General features: G+C 36.6%; 1 protein-coding gene across 3 annotated transcripts in view; it reads right to left on the bottom strand.

Moving 5' to 3' along the window:
- MYOM1 (myomesin 1) overlaps positions 1-17,620 on the bottom strand; it is a 155,590-nt gene that overhangs the window by 26,982 nt on the left and 110,988 nt on the right. For all 3 annotated transcript variants that reach the window (XM_043558400.1, XM_043558399.1, XM_043558401.1), the window contains 3 exons: positions 2,048-2,204; positions 330-436; positions 168-212 (listed from right to left, as the gene is read on the bottom strand). In XM_043558400.1, coding sequence (XP_043414335.1) covers positions 168-212; positions 330-436; positions 2,048-2,204 — 309 coding nt within the window. The remainder of the gene's footprint in view (positions 1-167; positions 213-329; positions 437-2,047; positions 2,205-17,620) is intronic.

The following is a 17,620-nucleotide window of genomic DNA, read 5'->3' as shown; positions in this document are numbered from 1 at the left end:
TAAAAGCAGCACTTCTGGAAAGTGCATTTGTAGCTACCAGTCTATATTCCATTGTGTGTTCTCAAGAGCCTCTTGTCTTGACCCTGTCAGAGTTGTCTTCTGACCTATTCCAGAAGTCACCACCTAGCAGGATTGCTAAACTCTGTGAATGTACTGTGGACACTTACTTGGGAACTTGTGTTCTTGGCTGAGAGCTAGTAAACGTTTCAATTCTGTAGGGAGAAAAAAAAGAACAATTAAACTACTAAAACAAAACTCACCTGATCCCAGAGGATCATTGATGAATCAGAGCAGCATTAGACTTATGAATGGATTGATTTTAAGCTTACCCTCCTCGTCTATCAGGTAGCTTGACGCTATCCCATCCGTGTCTGTTACATCGCAGGAGTAAATACCTATGTCTTCCGTCCCAAGGTCCTTGAAGGTCATTTTCGTCCTGCAGAACAGAATACTCTTGTTAAGAAGGGAGGCTGTCCAGGGTCTGTGGGCTGGCGTCCTGTACTGTCTCCAGGTGATTACCTATGCGACTTCCTTCATGGGGAGCACTTGCTCCTAACTCCCCTACTGATGTAAAACCTGCACATTCCTGCAGCTTCTAGGAAGACTTTCCTGACCTTCTCCTGGGGCTGCAAGGATGACAGGCGGACAGGAGGGGGAAGCTGGTACAAACCTCCCATCCCCAAGCATATCATCCCATCCCCATTGCATATCAATGCCCATCCCCCAGAAAGATATTTTTAACTGATCAGCGCTTGCTGGGGGAAACTAAAAAAACATTTTCCTCCACAGGGCAGAACTTTCTGTTGACAACTCCAAGTTCCCCTCTTATGTTAGTTAACCTCTGAACTTTCCTTTTTGAGGTTATCATACTGTATTGGTATTACCTATTTTATTATACGTATGCCTCCACTATATAGTCATTGTGCCTTTAGGGACGAGATATGTTTTATTTCCTGTTGTGTCTCCCAGCATCTAATAGTTTTCTGACACATAATATGTGCTTAGTAAATATTTGTGGAATGAATAAATGAATGGGTCAATGGTTTAGTTCACTGTGTTTTCTAACTTTGGTGAGTGATGTTGCTACTCAGTGTCTAAGATCAGCCAAACATAAATGTGAGCCAAGTGCACAAATTGGAAGAAAAAATGTATAGTTTGATTGCCTTTTCTTTAATCAGATTTATGTTTTACTTCAAGTACTTTATAGCACGCTGATGGAAAAATGTCCTCTAGTTATATTCAATATGTCCTTGTCATACTCCAACAAAATTACTATTTCTTTATTTTTGAGATATTTTGGGCGTCTTTGTAATAAAAATAATACTTAAAAGCATTTTGCTTTACCAAATGCAATCCAATATGGTTGGAACTATAAAAATATAAAACTTGCTAAACAAGGCAAAGTAAAAAGAAAACTTAAAATCTTGGATGTGAAAGAAGTAATTGATCACAAAATTAATCTTCGATCTCTCCCATTTTATAGAAAAAGAAATTGGAGGCCCATGGAAGTTCAAAGCTACCCCAGGTCACAGAGCTGGCCCCTCGTAGGGCTAGGGCTAGAACTCATCTGTCCTCTGCTTTCCAAACAAGGTTCATTCCAGTGTATTATTATGTCATTCTTAAGTGAGGGTGAAAAAAACAGACGAGATTATACCTATTTCGTTTAATTCACTATAACTTGAATCAGCAAGCAGCAAGTTCTTCCTTGCTCCCTCCCCATAAGCATCCTCACCATTACTTTAAGGTTATGAAGTTTCATAAAATAATGAAAAGCATCATTAAAGCTGACTTTTAAAATGTCAATTAAGGCTTTTCCAACATCGCAAATTTGATAACATATAAGAAAGCTTTTTAAATGAAATAATATGAAAGTAGGATTGTTATTTTTTAAGGTTGACATTATTACTTTTTACATGACCGAATATAAAATATTTGTGATTTCATCCCCTTATGCCAAGTATTTGAGATAGAAAGCAAAGCGCTTAACTTCACTCTCCTATCATTAAAGGAAACAAACCCATTTAATTTTGATTGAAATGGTACATACTTGTTGCCTTTGCTCTCAACGTCTAATCGTGGAGAGCCCTCAGTGGATACATAATCTTTGGACCAGTTGAACTGAGAATTTGGAGTCATCTGATCACATTCAAAATTCAATGAAATTACGCCATCATCATCCACATTTACAACAACCTCTTTGGTTCCTAGAAGATCCAAAACAAGGCACTGATTATTTCCTAAAAGAAATCAGCAAAGTGAGAATTCCTTACTTTGGGATCCGTTACTTTAGCCTTCAAGCAGGGCCTTGAGCCTGTGCAAGAGAAAAGACCTAACTGCTCACTATGGATGGACAAGCCTGCATCCTGCTCTACAATTCAACTTCTATACTGCAACATGGAATTTAATTAATGTGCCATATTTTTCAGGTAGAGATACCACCAGTCTAGGGCTGAATAAAAATTGGTTGATGTGACTTAAAGTACAGTTATAGGAGCAAGTTGGTCATAATAAGGAGGACAAGGCAGCCCTGGGCAAAAGGAAAGTTGAATGATCCTTGTTAGGACTGAATTGATGACTTTTGCTTCAATAACACCCATATCCAGCTACTCATCAGGAAAGGATAGATCATAGATAAAGAAACCAAAGGGGAGAAACAGAGGTAGTAAAAATTGCCTATAGTTACATGATTAAAGTTTGTAAATCATTTAAAAAATGATGAAATACATGGAAACTTGTTCTGTTTATCAAGTAAGCATATATAAATCTAAAGATGCCCCTCTAGATTAGAATGACAGCAATCTAGACACGACTGTTATTGAACTGTATGGAAATTTAAATGGAAATTAATTTCAAGAGATCCAGATGTTTCAAGAAGATTGGTTTTTAGCTTTTAAAAGAAAACAATTCAGTTAGTGTTTTGAGTTCTTATGTTTTTGTGAGTTATAATAAATTGCACCTGCATCTAATCTGGGGATTCAAAGAGTTTGTATAGCACATAAAACATTCACATCTATGCATAAATCCAGTTTGAAAGGTAAAATGCTCTTCTCAAATTGACACTCATTCAGTTACCAGTCTAAACTCAGTTTGTTCCCATATGTTAGGAAAAATATATTCAATCTAAGAAAGGTACAGGTTTGTTTTTTTTAAAGCATTAAAAGGGGCACCTGGGTGGGTCAGTCTGTTAAGTGTCTGACTCTTGACTTTGGCTCCTCAGGTCATGATCTCACAGCTCATGGGTTTGAACCCCTCATCAGACTCTGCGCTGATGGTGTGGAGTCTGTGTGGGATTCTCTCTCTCTCTGACCCTCCCCTGCTCTCTCTTAAAATAAATAAATAAACTTAAAAGGAAAGCATTAAAAAAGTCTTCCAATAGATACTGCCAAAAGACTGAAGTTTTTCTCTCTAAATTGTAAGAAGTCAGCATCCTGGCTTACTGTACAGTAAAACTTGTCAGGGGGAAAAATTGCAAAACTCCTCCCAGGGAAAGGCCAAAAGAAAATGAGTGCCCAAATTGTGCATGGCAACATGAAGATCTTGGTTCCTAAGCCAGGCAGTTGATTTAATTTGTGTCCTTACTGATGGCAGTGTGTGCTTCAATTATAAACTCCCAAAAAGTGATTTTTAACACATGGAATGGCTAGAGAAGACTACTTCTAGTGATTTTTAAAATTACTTTTTAAAAAACAAACTAAGGGCTATTTTCATATTTGGCTATAAACTGAAATAATGATCAAATAAAGACTTAATTATATTTAAGTGAAATGTCCCCCATGTATTACTTCTAAAGGGCTGAGTCTACTCTACTGAAAGTTGCAGACCATATTTTAGTTCTACTCCTGATAACATATGATGAATCCTTACCATCCATTATTGTATAACAAATAGTGAGAAAGTCCTCTCATTAAAACTTAAGAAAAGACTAACACCTAAGAGTGTGGAGGTTGAGGCAGTGTTAGAATACACGGCATGGTTGAGTCACAGAGAGAGTACAAATAAGAAAACTTCTGTATATCTGTGTTGTTATGAAGAGGAAAGAAATGACAGAGGTTGACTAAACCTTCCTTGCTATTTGCATAATATCTATTTTGGAGGCATGATGGATTATTCATATTAATCATGCATTGTCTGATCTGTAATCCCTTTTAAAAGGAAGTGAATCATCCATAAGCTTGCTGTTTATTATAATAGAGGCATGATTTAAGTTTACAACAGAAAAAAAATATTGCTTAGGTCAAGAATTGTGAGGTTTGTTTTTATTAAAGTGAAAGATTTTACTTCATTGCAAAGGAGTTACAAAACTGAAAGAATATGAATAGTATATAATTGGCTTAGCTGTTTTCTCAGTTCCACAGCTAGCCTTTGTGCAGTAACACTTCATCCATCTGGAACCCTGCCCAAAACCGAGAAGTAAGGAAAACAAGCCCCTAAGTGGCAGTGCTGATGTGACAAAGTCCACACACTAGTATTCCTGAACACTCACTGGAGAATTCTGTAGATCGTCACTTGGAATCTATTTAAATTTCACTTCGAGAAAGTTGGTTGGTTGGTTTCTGTCAGCAGATTAAACCCCCAAAGCACAGGGAAGCAAAAAACTACTCTCAGCAGGTACACTGAGAATAAGGAAAATGACAGCAAGAGAGGAGGCAGAAAACATAAATGCAGGCATAAAGGCATATTTAAAGAGGGACAAATGGCTCCTCACTCCCTAATGACATCACTGTATTCCAACACTGTACAATAAATAAGGTTGATCTTTATGGCCCTGAGTCACACCGAAAGAGGTAAATAAGATTCAGTACACTGCATCCAAGGTTGAAAAGTATATACTAAAATGTCCAATCTATTTCAAAAGACTTTTTATCAAAGAGTTTTAGAATGTATTTTCAAATCTTAATGCTTCAGCAGTAAATTCTCAGGTAAATAGAACAACCGGGAATTTAAAACAATAATTTGTTCAGGTTTTTTTTTTTATTGAGGAAAATTTAGTCTATAACATATAAGTTTCACAGATGGCTAACAGACATATGAAATGATTCTCAACATCACTCATCATCAGGGAAATACAAATGAAAACCATGATGAGATATCACCTCACACCTGTCAGAATGGCTAAAATTAATAACACAGGAAACAACAGATGTTGGTGAGGATGTGGAGAAAGGGGAACCCTCTTGCACTGTTAGTGCAAATGCAAACTGGTGCAGCCACTCTGCAGAACAGTATGGAGGTTCCTCAAAAAGTCAAAAATAGAACTACCCTGTGACCCAGCAATTGCATTACTAGGTATTTACCTAAAGAATAAAAAAGTACTTATTTGAAGGGACACATGCACCTTGACATTTACAGAAGCATTATCAACAATAGCCAAGGTATGGAAAAAGCCCAAATGTTCATTGACTGATGAATAAATATAGAAGATGTGGTGTATATATACAATGGAATATTACTCAGCCATCAAAAAGAATGAAATCTTGCCATTTGCCACAACATGGATGGAGCTAGAATTCTCCAGTGAGTGTTCAGGAATACTAGTGTGTGGACTTTGTATTATGCTAAGTGAAACAAGTCAGTCAGAGAAAGACAAATACCATAGGTTTCACTCATATGTGGAATTTAAGAAATAAGACAGATGGACATAGTGGAAGGGGGGAAAGAGGAGAGGGAGGAAAACCATAAGAGATACTTAACTACAGAGAACAAACTGAGGGTTGATGGAGGGGAGGGCAACAGGGGATGGGCTAAATGGGTGATGAGTATTAAGGAGGGCACTTATTGTGATAAGCACTGGGTGTTCTATGTAGGTGATGAATCACTAAATTCTACTCCTGAAACCAGTATTACACTATATGTTAACTAAATAGAATAAATAAAAACTTACACAAACAAATAAAAACTGCTGATAACCAGACTTTAAAAGAAAGGAAGGAAGGAAGGAAGGAAGGAAGGAAGGAAGGAAGGAAGGAAGGAGGAAGGGAGGGAGGAAGGCAGGAGGGAGGGAGGGAGGGAGGGAGGAAGGAAGGAAGGAAGGAAGGAAGGAAGGAAGGAGGAAGGGAGGGAGGAAGGAATAAAGAAAGATTATATAAGGTTCAGGTATGTAACACACAAATTTAATATCTGTATGTAGTACAAAGTGATCACCACTAAAAGTCTAGTTACCATCCATCACCATGCAATTGATCCCCTCTACTCATTTTTCCCACTTCCACCCCTGTTCCCCTCTGGTAATCTCCAATTCATCTTCTGTACTATGAGTTTGCTTTTGTTTTGTTTGTTCATTTAAGTTTTTAGATTTCATATGAGTGATATCATATATCTGTCTTTCTCCATCTGACTGACTTCACTAAGCATAATATCTTTGAGGTCCACCCATGTTGTCACAAATGACAATATTGCATTCTTTTTATGGATGAGTAGTACTCAATTGTATACATATACCACATCTTCTTTACCAATTTATCCATCAGTGGACATTTAGGCTGTTTCCACTTCTTGGCTATTAATAAATAATGCTGCAAAGAACAAAGGGATGATTATATTTTTTTCAAATCAGTGTTTTTGTATTCTTTGGACAAATACCCAGAAGTTGAATAGCTGGATTATATGGTAGCTCTATTCTTAATTTTTTTAAGGAATTTTCCATATTTTCTTTTCCACAGCGGCTGCACCAATTTACATTTCCACAGTGTTTGAGGGTTTTCTCTTCTCCATGTCCTCTCCAACATCATTATTTCTTGTCTTTTTGATAATAGCCATTCTAACTATTGTGAAGTGATATCACATTATTGTTTTGATTTGCATTTCCCTACTAATTAGTGATGCTGAACATCTTTTAATGTGCATGTTGGCCATCTATATGTCTTCGGACAAATGTCTAGTCTATTCAGATCCTCTGCCCATTTTTAAAAAGATTTTTAAGTAATCTTTACACCCAATGTGGGGCTTGAACTTACAACCCTGAGATCAAGAGTCACAAGCTCCACCAACTGAGCCAGCCAGGTACCCCTCTGTCCATTTTTTTAATCAAGTTGCTTGTTTTTTGTTGTTGAATTGTACGAATTCTTTGTATGTTTTGAATATTAATCCCTTGTCAGATACATGGTTTGCAAAAATCTTCTCCCATTCAGTATGTTGCTTTTTTGTTTCGATGATGGTTTCTTTCACTAGCAGATTTTTAGCTTAATGTAATCAATTGTTTTCTTTTTTGGCTTTTGTTTCCCTTGTCTTTGGAGTCAGATCCACAAAAACATTGCTAAGACCAATATCGAGGATCTTTACTGCCTATTTCCTTCCATGAATTGTATAGTTTCAAGTCTTGCATCCACATCTTTAATCCATTTTGAGTTAATTTTTTTGTATGGTGTAAGATAGTGATCTAGTTTCATTCTTTTATGTGTGGCTGTCCATTTCTCCCAACACCACTTATTGAAGATATTCTCCTTTTTCCATTGTGTGTTCTTGTCTCCTTTGTTGTAAATTAATTATCCATATATGTGTGAGTTTATTTCTGCACTCTCAATTCTGTTCCATTGGTCTGTGTGTCTGTTTTTATGCTGATACCATACCGTTTTGATTCCTACAGCTTTGTAGTATTTTTGAAATCAGGGAGCATAATATCTCCAACTTTGTTCCCCTTTCTCAAGACTGCTTTAGTTATTTTGTATTTTTGTGGTTCCATGCAAATTTTAGGATTACTAGTTCTAGTTCTAGTTCTGTTAAAAAGTGCCATTGTAACTTTGATAGGGAATGCACTGAATCTGTAGATTGATTTGGGTAGTATGGACATTTTAACAATATTAATTCTTCCAATCCATGAACATGGTATATCCATTTGTCTGTTTCATCTTCAATTTTTTTCAATATCTTAAAGCTTTCAGAGTATAGGTCTTTCACTTCTTTAGTTAAATTTTTCCTGGGTATTTTATTCTCTTTTTTAGTGTTTTTTTTTTTTTTTGAGAGAGAGAGACAAAGTGCAAGTGGGGAAGGGACAGAGAGAGGGAGGCACAGAATCCAAAGCAGGCTGCAGGTTCTGAGCTGTCAGCATACAGCCTGACAGGGGGCTCGAACTCATAAGCTGTGAAATGATGACCTGAGCTGAAGTTGGACGCTTAACCAACTGAGCCACCCAGGCACCCCTTAATGCAATTGTAAAAGGGAGTGTTTTCTAAATTTTTCGTTCTGATAATTTGTTAGTGTATAGAAACACCACAGATTTATGTATGTTGATTTTGTATCCTGCTACTTTACTGAATTCATTTACTAGCTCTAACAGTTGTGTGTGTGTGTGTGTGTGTGTGTGTGTGTGTGTGTAGTCTTGTGAGTTTTCTATGTATAGTATCATGTTATTTACAGACAGTGACAGTTTTACTTCTTCCTTTATAATTTGGATGCCTTTTATTTCTTTTTCTTGCTGTGGCTAGGATGCCAACTACTATATTAAATAAAACCGGTGAGAGTGAGAATCCTGGTCTTATTCCTGATCTTAGAGGAAAAGCTTTCAGCTTTTCACCATGGAGTATAATGTTAACTGAAAGCTTGTCATATATGGCCTTTATTATGTTGAAGTACATTCTAATCTATACTCACTTTGTTAAGAGCTTTTATCATAAATGGATGTTGAATTTTGCCAAATGCTTTTTTTGCACCTGTTGAGATGGTCATATATTTTTTATCTTTTATTTCGTCAGTGTGGTGCATCATGTTTATTGATTTGTGGGTTTTGAACCATCCTCGTATCCCTGGAATAAATCCTACTAGATCACGGTGGATGATTCTTTTTAATGTATTGTTGAACTTGGTTTGCTAAGGATTTTTGTTTAGGATTTTTGCGTCAATGTTTATCAATAACATGGGGCTGTAATTTTCTTTTTCTGTGGTGTTATCTGGTCTTGGGATCAAGTAATGCTGGCCTCATAAAATAAATTTGGAAGTGTTCCCTCCTCTTCAATTTTTTGGAAGAGTTTGAGAAGGAGAGGGATCAAATCTTTGAATATTTGATAGAATTCACCAGTGAAGCTGTTCTGGCCTGGACTTCTGTTTGTTGGGAGGTTTTTGATAACTGATTCAATTTTCTTACTAGTAATTAGTATATTTTCTATAGCTTGATGAATCAGTCTTGTATGGAAGATTGTATGTTTAGAGGAATTTGTCTATTTCTTCTATGTGGCCCTCTATGTTGGTGTATAATTTTTCATAGTCTCTTACGATCCTTCATATTTCTGTGGTGTCAGTTGTAACTTCTTCTAATTTTGATTTCTAATTTTGTTTATTTTTCCCTTCATGAGCATAGCGAAAGGTTTGTCAGTTTTGTTTACTTTTTCAAAGAACCAGCTCTAAGTTTCACTAATCTTCTGTATTTTTTTCCTAGTCTCTATTTCATTTATTTCCATTCTGATCTTTACTATTCCCTTCCTTGTACTTACTTTATGCTTTGTTTGTTCTTTTTCTAGCTCCTTTAAGTGTAAAGTTATATTGTTTATTTGAGATTTTTCTTGTTTCTTGAGGTAGACCTATATTGCTAAGGTATTTCCTCTTAGAGCCATTTTTGCTGCATCCCCAAGGTTTTGGTATGTAATTTCTGGTTTCACTTGTCTCTAGGTGGTTTTTTTTTTTTAATATCTGCTTTGATTATTTTGATGACCCAGTGGTTGTTCAGTAGCATGTTGTTTAATCTCCACATTTTTGTAATTTTCTGAGTCTTCTTCTTATAATTGATTTCTAGTTGCAAGCCATTGTTGTCACAGAAAATAGTCGATGTGATTTCAATGCTCTTGAATTTACTGACACTTGTTTTGTGGCCTAACATGTGATCTATCCTAGAAAATGTTTCATGTGCAGTTGAGAAGAATGTTCAGTTGCTTTTAGATGGAATGTTCTGTATATATCTATTGAGTCCCTCTAATCTAATATATCATTTAAGGCTGATGTTTCCTTATTAATTTTGTTTGGATGATCTAACCATTGATACAAGTGTTAAAGTTCCCTACTATTATTGTACTGCTATAAATTTTTCCCTTTACGTCTGTTAATATTTTCTTTATATATCTTGGTGCCCCTATTATGGGTGAATATATATTTAAATGCCCTTGTCTATTATTACAGTCTTTGTTTTAAAGTCTATTTTTTTCTGGTATGAGTATTGCTACTCCAGCTTTCTTTTCATTTCCATTTGCATAGAATGTCTTTTCCCATCCCTTCCCATCAGTCTTTTGTGTCTTTAAATCTGAAGTGTATCTTTAGATCTGTAGACAGCACATAAATGGGTCTTGTTGGGGTGTTTTTGTTTGTGTGTGTGTGTGTGTGTGTGTGTGTGTGTGACAGAGAGAGAGAGAGAGAGAGAGAGAGAGAGAGAGAGAGACAAAGCAGGGGAGGGGCAGAGGGAGAGGGAGAGAGAATATTAAGCAGGATCTACAACCAGCCCAGTATGGAGCCCAATGGAATGCTTGATCCCATGACAGTGAGAGCAGAACCTGAGCCAAAATAAAGAATCACATGCTTAACTGAGATAGTCAGACGCCCTAAAATGGGTCTTGATTTTTTTTTTTTAGCCATTCCACCACTCTATATCTTATTTTTATTTTTTTTTATTTTTTTTTTTATTATTATTTTTTTTTTAATTTTTTTTCAACGTTTGTTTATTTTTGGGACAGAGAGAGACAGAGCATGAAGGGGGTTGGGGCAGAGAGAGACGGAGACACAGAATCGGAAACAGGCTCCAGGCTCTGAGCCATCAGCCCAGAGCCCGACGCGGGGCTCGAACTCACAGACCGCGAGATCGTGACCTGGCTGAAGTCGGACGCTCAACCGACTGCGCCACCCAGGCGCCCCTCTTATTTTTATTTTTTAAAGTTTATTTATTTATTTTGAGAAAGAGAGGGAGAGAATGAGAGAGAGACCAAGCACATGGGCAGGGGAGTGGCAGAGAGAGAGGGAGAGAGAATCCCAAGCAGGCTCTGCACCATCAGCGTGGAGCCTGATGTGAGGCTCAAACCCATGAACTATGAATTGTGACTTGAGCCAAAACCAAGAGACAGATTCTCAACTGAATGGGCCACCCAGGTGCCCCTTCCACCACTCTATCTTTTGATTGAACAGTGTAGTCCATTTACATTTAAAGTAATTATTGATAGAGATGTTCTTATTGCTATTTTGTGCATTGCTTTCTGGCTGTTTTGTAGTTCCTCTCTGTTCCTTTTTTCTTCTCTTTCTCTCTTCCCTTGTGGTTTGATGGTTTTCTTCAGAATTATATTTAGGTTTCTTCTCATTTTTTAAATGTATTTACCATAGGTTTTTGCTTTGTAGTTACTGTGAGGTGCATATATAATTTTCTATGTATATAACAGTGTGTTTTGAGTGATAGCAACTTAAATTTGAACATATTCCAAAACTTTACATTTTTCTCTCACCCACACATTTTTATTTTTGATGTCACATTTTACATCTTTTTATTTATGCATCCCTTAACTGATTATTGTAGTTTTAATTAATTTTAACTATTTTTGTCTTTTAACCTTCATACTTGCTTTATAATGGATGTATCCACTATCTTTACTACATATTTACCTTTTCCAGTGAGATTTTTACTTTGTTATATATTTTCTTATTATTAATTAGTGCCATTTCTTTTTGGTTTTGAGAACTCTCTTTTACATTTCTTGCAAGACTAGTTTAGTGTAATGAACTTTAGCTTTTGCTTATCTGGAAAACTCTTAATCTCTCCTTCAATTCTGAATGATAACATTGCCAGGTAGAAAATTCTTGGTTGAGAATTTTTTTCTTTCAGCATTTTGAATATGTTGTGCCACTCTCTTCTGGCTCACAAAGTTTCTGCTGAAAATTTTGCTGATAGCCTTATGGGCTTTCCCTTGTACACAATAAGTTGTTATTCTCTTGCTACTTTTAAGAGTCTCTCTTTAATTTTTAACCTTCTGCTCACCAAACTCCACATCCGAAAAATAACCCAGTGAAGAAATGGGCAGAAAACATGAATAGACACTTCTCTAAAGAAGACATCCGGATGGCCAACAGGCACATGAAAAGATGTTCAACGTCGCTCCTTATCAGGGAAATACAAATCAAAACCACTTCACGCCAGTCAGAGTGGCCAAAATGAACAAATCAGGAGACTATAGATGCTGGAGAGGATGTAGAGAAACGGGAACCCTCTTGCACTGTTGGTGGGAATGCAAATTGGTGCAGCCGCTCTGGAAAGCAGTGTGGAGGTTCCTCAGAAAACTAAAAATAGACCTACCCTATGACCCAGCAATAGCACTGCTAGGAATTTATCCAAGGGATACAGGAGTACTGAGGCATAGGGGCACTTGTACCCCAATGTTTATAGCAGCACTCTCAACAATAGCCAAATTATGGAAAGAGCCTAAATGTCCATCAACTGATGAATGGATAAAGAAATTGTGGTTTATATACACAATGGAATACTACGTGGCAATGAGAAAAAATGAAATATGGCCTTTTGTAGCAACGTGAATGGAACTGGAGAGTGTGATGCTAAGTGAAATAAGCCATACAGAGAAAGACAGATACCATATGGTTTCACTCTTATGTGGATCCTGAGAAACTTAACAGAAACCCATGGGGGAGGGGAAGGGAAAAAAAAAAAAAGAGGTTAGAGTGGGAGAGAGCCAGAGCATAAGAGACTGTTAAAAACTGAGAACAAACTGAGGGTTGATGGGGGGTGGGAGGGAGGGGAGGGTGGGTGATGGGTATTGAGGAGGGCACCTTTTGGGATGAGCACTGGGTGTTGTATGGAAACCAATTTGACAATAAATTTCATATATTAAAAAAAAACCTTCTAATTACAGTGTGTCTTAGTGTGAATTTCTTTGGGTTCATCTTATTTGGAACTCTCTGGGCTTCCTGAACTTGCATGTCTGTTTCCTTCCCCAGATTGGGCAAGTTTTCATCTGTATTTCTTCAATAAGTTTTCTGGCCCTTTCTCTTTCTCTTCTCCTTCTGGGACCCCAATACTGCAAATGTTATTCCTCTTGATGTTGTCCTAGAGATCCCTTAAGGTATCTTCATATTTTTAAATTCTTCTTTCTTTTTACTACTCTGTCTGGGTGAGTTCTATTGCTTTGTCTTCCAGCTCACTGATCTGATATTTGGCTTCATCCAGTCTGCTGTTGAATCCCTCTAGTGTATTTTTCAGTTTAGTTACTATATTCTTCTGCTTTGTAACTTCAATTTGGAATTTTCCTTATATTTTCTGTGTCTTTGTTGAAGCTCTCACTATGTTAACTCATTGTTTACCCGAGTTCAGTGAACCTCTTTATGGCCATTACTTTAAACGCTGTATGAGGTATAATGCTTATCTCTGTTTCATTAATGTCTTCTTCTGATGTTTTGTCTTATTCTTTCATTTAGAACATAATCTTCTGTCCTTTAATTTTTTTTTTCCTGACTCTCTGTGTTTGTTTTTATGTATTAGACAAATCAGCTACTGCTCCTGGTCTTGAAGGAGTGGTCTTGTGTAGATGTCATGTGGAGCCCAGAAGTGCAACCCCTTCTGACCACCAGAGCTAGATGCTCAAGGGACATTCCTTTTTTGGACTGCATATACTCATGTTCTGTGGCAGGTCTGTGTCTACAGCTGGGCTGTGGGCGGGGCTGGTGTCTGGGCCAGCTTCAATACATGGCTGTGCTGTGGCATTGTTCAGGTGTCTGAATGGCCAAATTTGATCCCAAACTCATGCAACTTGAAGAATAAGAAAACCCTGCTTAGTTGCTGTCTCAATTGTCCCAATTACTGAGAGAAGACTATAGAATTATCTTGTTGACTTATTCTGGAGAATTAATTTTCATAAAGTAGTTGGAGGTCTTTTGTGAAAATATGAAGTGAAAGAAAAGATGCTATTTTAAAGTCCCAGGTGATACATGTGTTTCTACCTTAACCTATAAGTCTTACATCATTACCTTATAGCTGGGTTCTAACATAAGAAATGTACTAATTTATACTTTTAGAAAAAAATATGATAATTTTTTGGAAGTCTTAGATTAAAATTTATAATTTGAAATTAAGTAATTGCCTAGAGAGACAAAATGAGAAGGATTAGATGTAATGTAAGCTAGTATCTAAGACAGTTTCCTCATCTGTGAGACTTTTCTTGATTAATCATGTCAAAGTACATGGTAGACTATATATATAGTGGGCAGAAACACAGGCATGAACATTCTTCAATTTATGCACACATAACTTTGGCTATAGTAAGTACTATTAGTTGATTTATATGGATAAAAGGAAAAATAAAAAATAAAGCTATATTTGGCACTTAATGTTTAAAAATCAAATACTTGCTAAGACCCGTATTTGATTGGATTTCATTTTTCAAAAAGTAATATTCATGTTTAATTTATCAACAACAGGATTAAAGTATAAAGAGCGGGGGTTTTGTGTTCCATATTTTCCATACATATTACATATGCAAGGGACTGGATTGAAAAAAAACAGATTTAAAAGAAAAATGTCAGTTTAGAATTGCAATGTTTGCCTTATTCAAACTTATCTTGGTAAAGATTAAGTATAATACCAACATTTTGATAAACAGACAAGTGAAATAAAAGTACCAACAAGAAAGTATTCTAGTCACAATGGGTTTCCTACTTAATTTTATACCCAGATTTGAAAGCTTGATCTCTTCCATGACAAATCAGTAACATGTCAACTGGCTCAAATTATCACTCTAGAAGTAATCATCATCTCAAGCTTTTGAAAAATCAAATTCACTACAAATATTTCAAATACTAGTTATATAAGCCTATTTCTTGAACCCCGTAACAATTCTCATTAGGACATTGTGTTTAGTCAAAGTAATACTTCAAAGAAAGAATGCAATTTAAAAACATTTTGTAAACAGAAAGTAAGTTCATTGTCTTAAAATGCTCAGCAAGTTATAGCTTGTTCTTATTTGTCACATCAATTACAATGCTGATGCTATCCAATCTTTCAATGCTTTTCAAATTCAAAGCTTTCCATTACTGTTTAGTTTTAATTAATTTGTTAACATAGTTCTTTGAATAAAGATATTTTTAAAGAGTGACTTAGTAAGCCAAGTACTTTACAATAGTACCATAACAGGAGATTGATTGAAAATTCCTTTGGAAAAAAAGGTAGAGTTTTCCTGTGTTCGTTTACAGAGAAAATGGTGTTTTGGGAAAATACTTTAAAGAAATTATATGGGACAACAAAGAATAAATGTGAGGAGTTTAAAACAAAAAGATATATCTTGGAAAATTGAAAACAACTGAAAAATGAGCTCAGAGTTTCTCGTATCTGAAAAGGAAGGACATGTTGGCTTGTATATTCCTCTTTGTATGAAAAAGGAAATCACTACGGTCATCTGGAAAGGCTAATTTTTCCACATATTAAAATCTAAGAGGAAGTTTATGGGGCGCCTGGGTGGCTCAGTCGGTTGAGTGTCAGACTCTTGATTTCGGTTCATGTCACGATCTCATGGTTGGTGAGATGGACCTGGTGTTGGGCTCTATGCTGATAGTTTGGAGACTGCTTGGGATTCTCCCTCTCCTCTCTTTCACCTCACCAAACCCAGGCACGCACTCTCTTTCTCAAAATAAATAAATAAACATTAAAAAAAAAAATAAGAGGAAGTTCCGCAGTGGAATTCCTTAAATAAAGAAGTCCTTAAAATACACTGGGCAAAAAATTCCATAGCAATTTTCAAAAAGATATATGACATTCAAATGGGTGATTCTTTTTATAAATACTCTAGAAAAACAAGAGCAAAAGTAATGCCAGCATTTCTAATAGGCCCCAGGCTAATCCACCTAACAATGCCCGTGTAGAGGGACCTGGTGCGGTGTCAGAGTAAGAAAGCTGTAGCTATGACATCCTAGAATTTTCTTTTTAGAATGTCCCATGGCCTAATTGTTTTTTGTCAGGTACTGAGCTACTGTCAATTCACGGCTGAACTCATAAATGTCTGAAGAGCCAGCCACATTCTCTAAAGTTGATTAATGTATGATCAAAATGGTTCAGATATTTGACAGGTAGGCAGTAAATTTGATATGCTGCTGTCATATTAAAGGCTTCTCTGTGGATATTCTCATCTGGATGAAAGGCCATTTCACTTTCCCACATAGCTGGCACTGGAAAAGTAGACCAAAATCTGTCAGGACTTAGATTTTCTCAAAAATGACCTGTGAATCTTTGAACATGAAGAATTTGGTTAAGACACAAGATATTTGGCCATAAAAATGAGAGATTACTTTGGTCTAAAAAGGATTTAAGAAGAGTTGTCTTGAGTCAGCTGCCTCAATCCTACACAAATCCTACATATGGACACAGGGATATACCAGATTGTGTGGGATGGCATTTTAATGGTCCCTTCAGGCTTGCTACCACACTCAATATGTGAAAGAGGTAAGGTACAGCCCAGGGCTAAAATGAATGATTTGGAAATTAACTGTCCTACTTTTCTCTCTTCTTCAAAAAATGATTTAAAAAAATAAAATTTAAAAGCTAAAATGAAATCACAGTAAACTGTTCACTTTCCCATATATTTCATAATCTGGTATGCAGATTTTTTCATATAATTTAGTCTTTAACATCAGCATTAATAGATAACTTTTACAAGCTTTAGTTATTTGTCCTCCATGGTGTGTGTGTGTGTGTCTGGAGAGTGGGACAGAATAGAAACAGATAGAAATGAATTAATGTAATCAGCCACATATGATAACTTAGCTCCCTATGTTTAAGACCAGAACTACGGGGTTAACCTATCACTTTGCTGTCCACATTGTGGCCTCCATTACAAAATATCTAGCGTTAAGTTTATACTCTGTGGCTATAAAACAGAGTCATACTCACTGGCCAAAACATAGTAGTCCTTCATTATTTTTTCCTTGAAACAAATGATTATCACACACCAGGTACTAGGCCCTCGCATACAGGGAGAAAAGACACAGTTTCTGTTTTGAAGGAGCCTACAGTGTAACACAGTTTACAACCCTGGTTTCATTTTAGAATTACCCAAACACCTAAACAAACAAAAATGAACCTATGCCCAGACTCAGTCCTGGAGATTCTGATATAATTGGTCTGCAATGGAGTCTGGAATGAAGTCAGTATTATCAAAAAGTTCCTAGCATGATTCTAATGTATATTGAATTTGAGAACTACTGTTTTAATGGGTGAAAGAGAACAGTTAATAAGCAAATACAAGTGAATATTTCTAAATTACGCCAGTTGAGTCTAACAGTCAGCTTGGTTTCCAGCTTCAGAATTCTTTAAAACTCTACCTCCAGGCTACATTTGCTTTCTTGGTCCTGCCAGGTTCTAGGACCAAGCAAGTTTTAGAAACTGGAATTGGCTAACTCAACCCCAGCTCATTATTCCCTCTAGTTCTTCTAACTGCCTCCCTCCTAGTGACTAAGTCCTAACTTCTGGTAACCCAGGTCCTGCTTGGGACTCTGCCTTGTGTTTGGGTCCTCCTGCCCATCACCTGAATTCTCCTGCCTGCTGGTGAGTCACTGGTAAAAATACCTGCAGCCTGTACCACCAGTTATTTGTTGCTGGCCAGATCACCTGCCACGCCTTGGCAGGTCTCTCTCTTATCTCCCATCTAACCAGGCTCACCTTACCTCC

This window comes from Prionailurus bengalensis, chromosome D3 (assembly GCF_016509475.1).
Source record: "Prionailurus bengalensis isolate Pbe53 chromosome D3, Fcat_Pben_1.1_paternal_pri, whole genome shotgun sequence".
Classification (NCBI taxonomy): Eukaryota; Metazoa; Chordata; class Mammalia; order Carnivora; family Felidae; genus Prionailurus; species Prionailurus bengalensis.
Note: the sequence above shows the minus strand (reverse complement) of the source record. Positions and strands in the feature narration are given on the sequence as shown.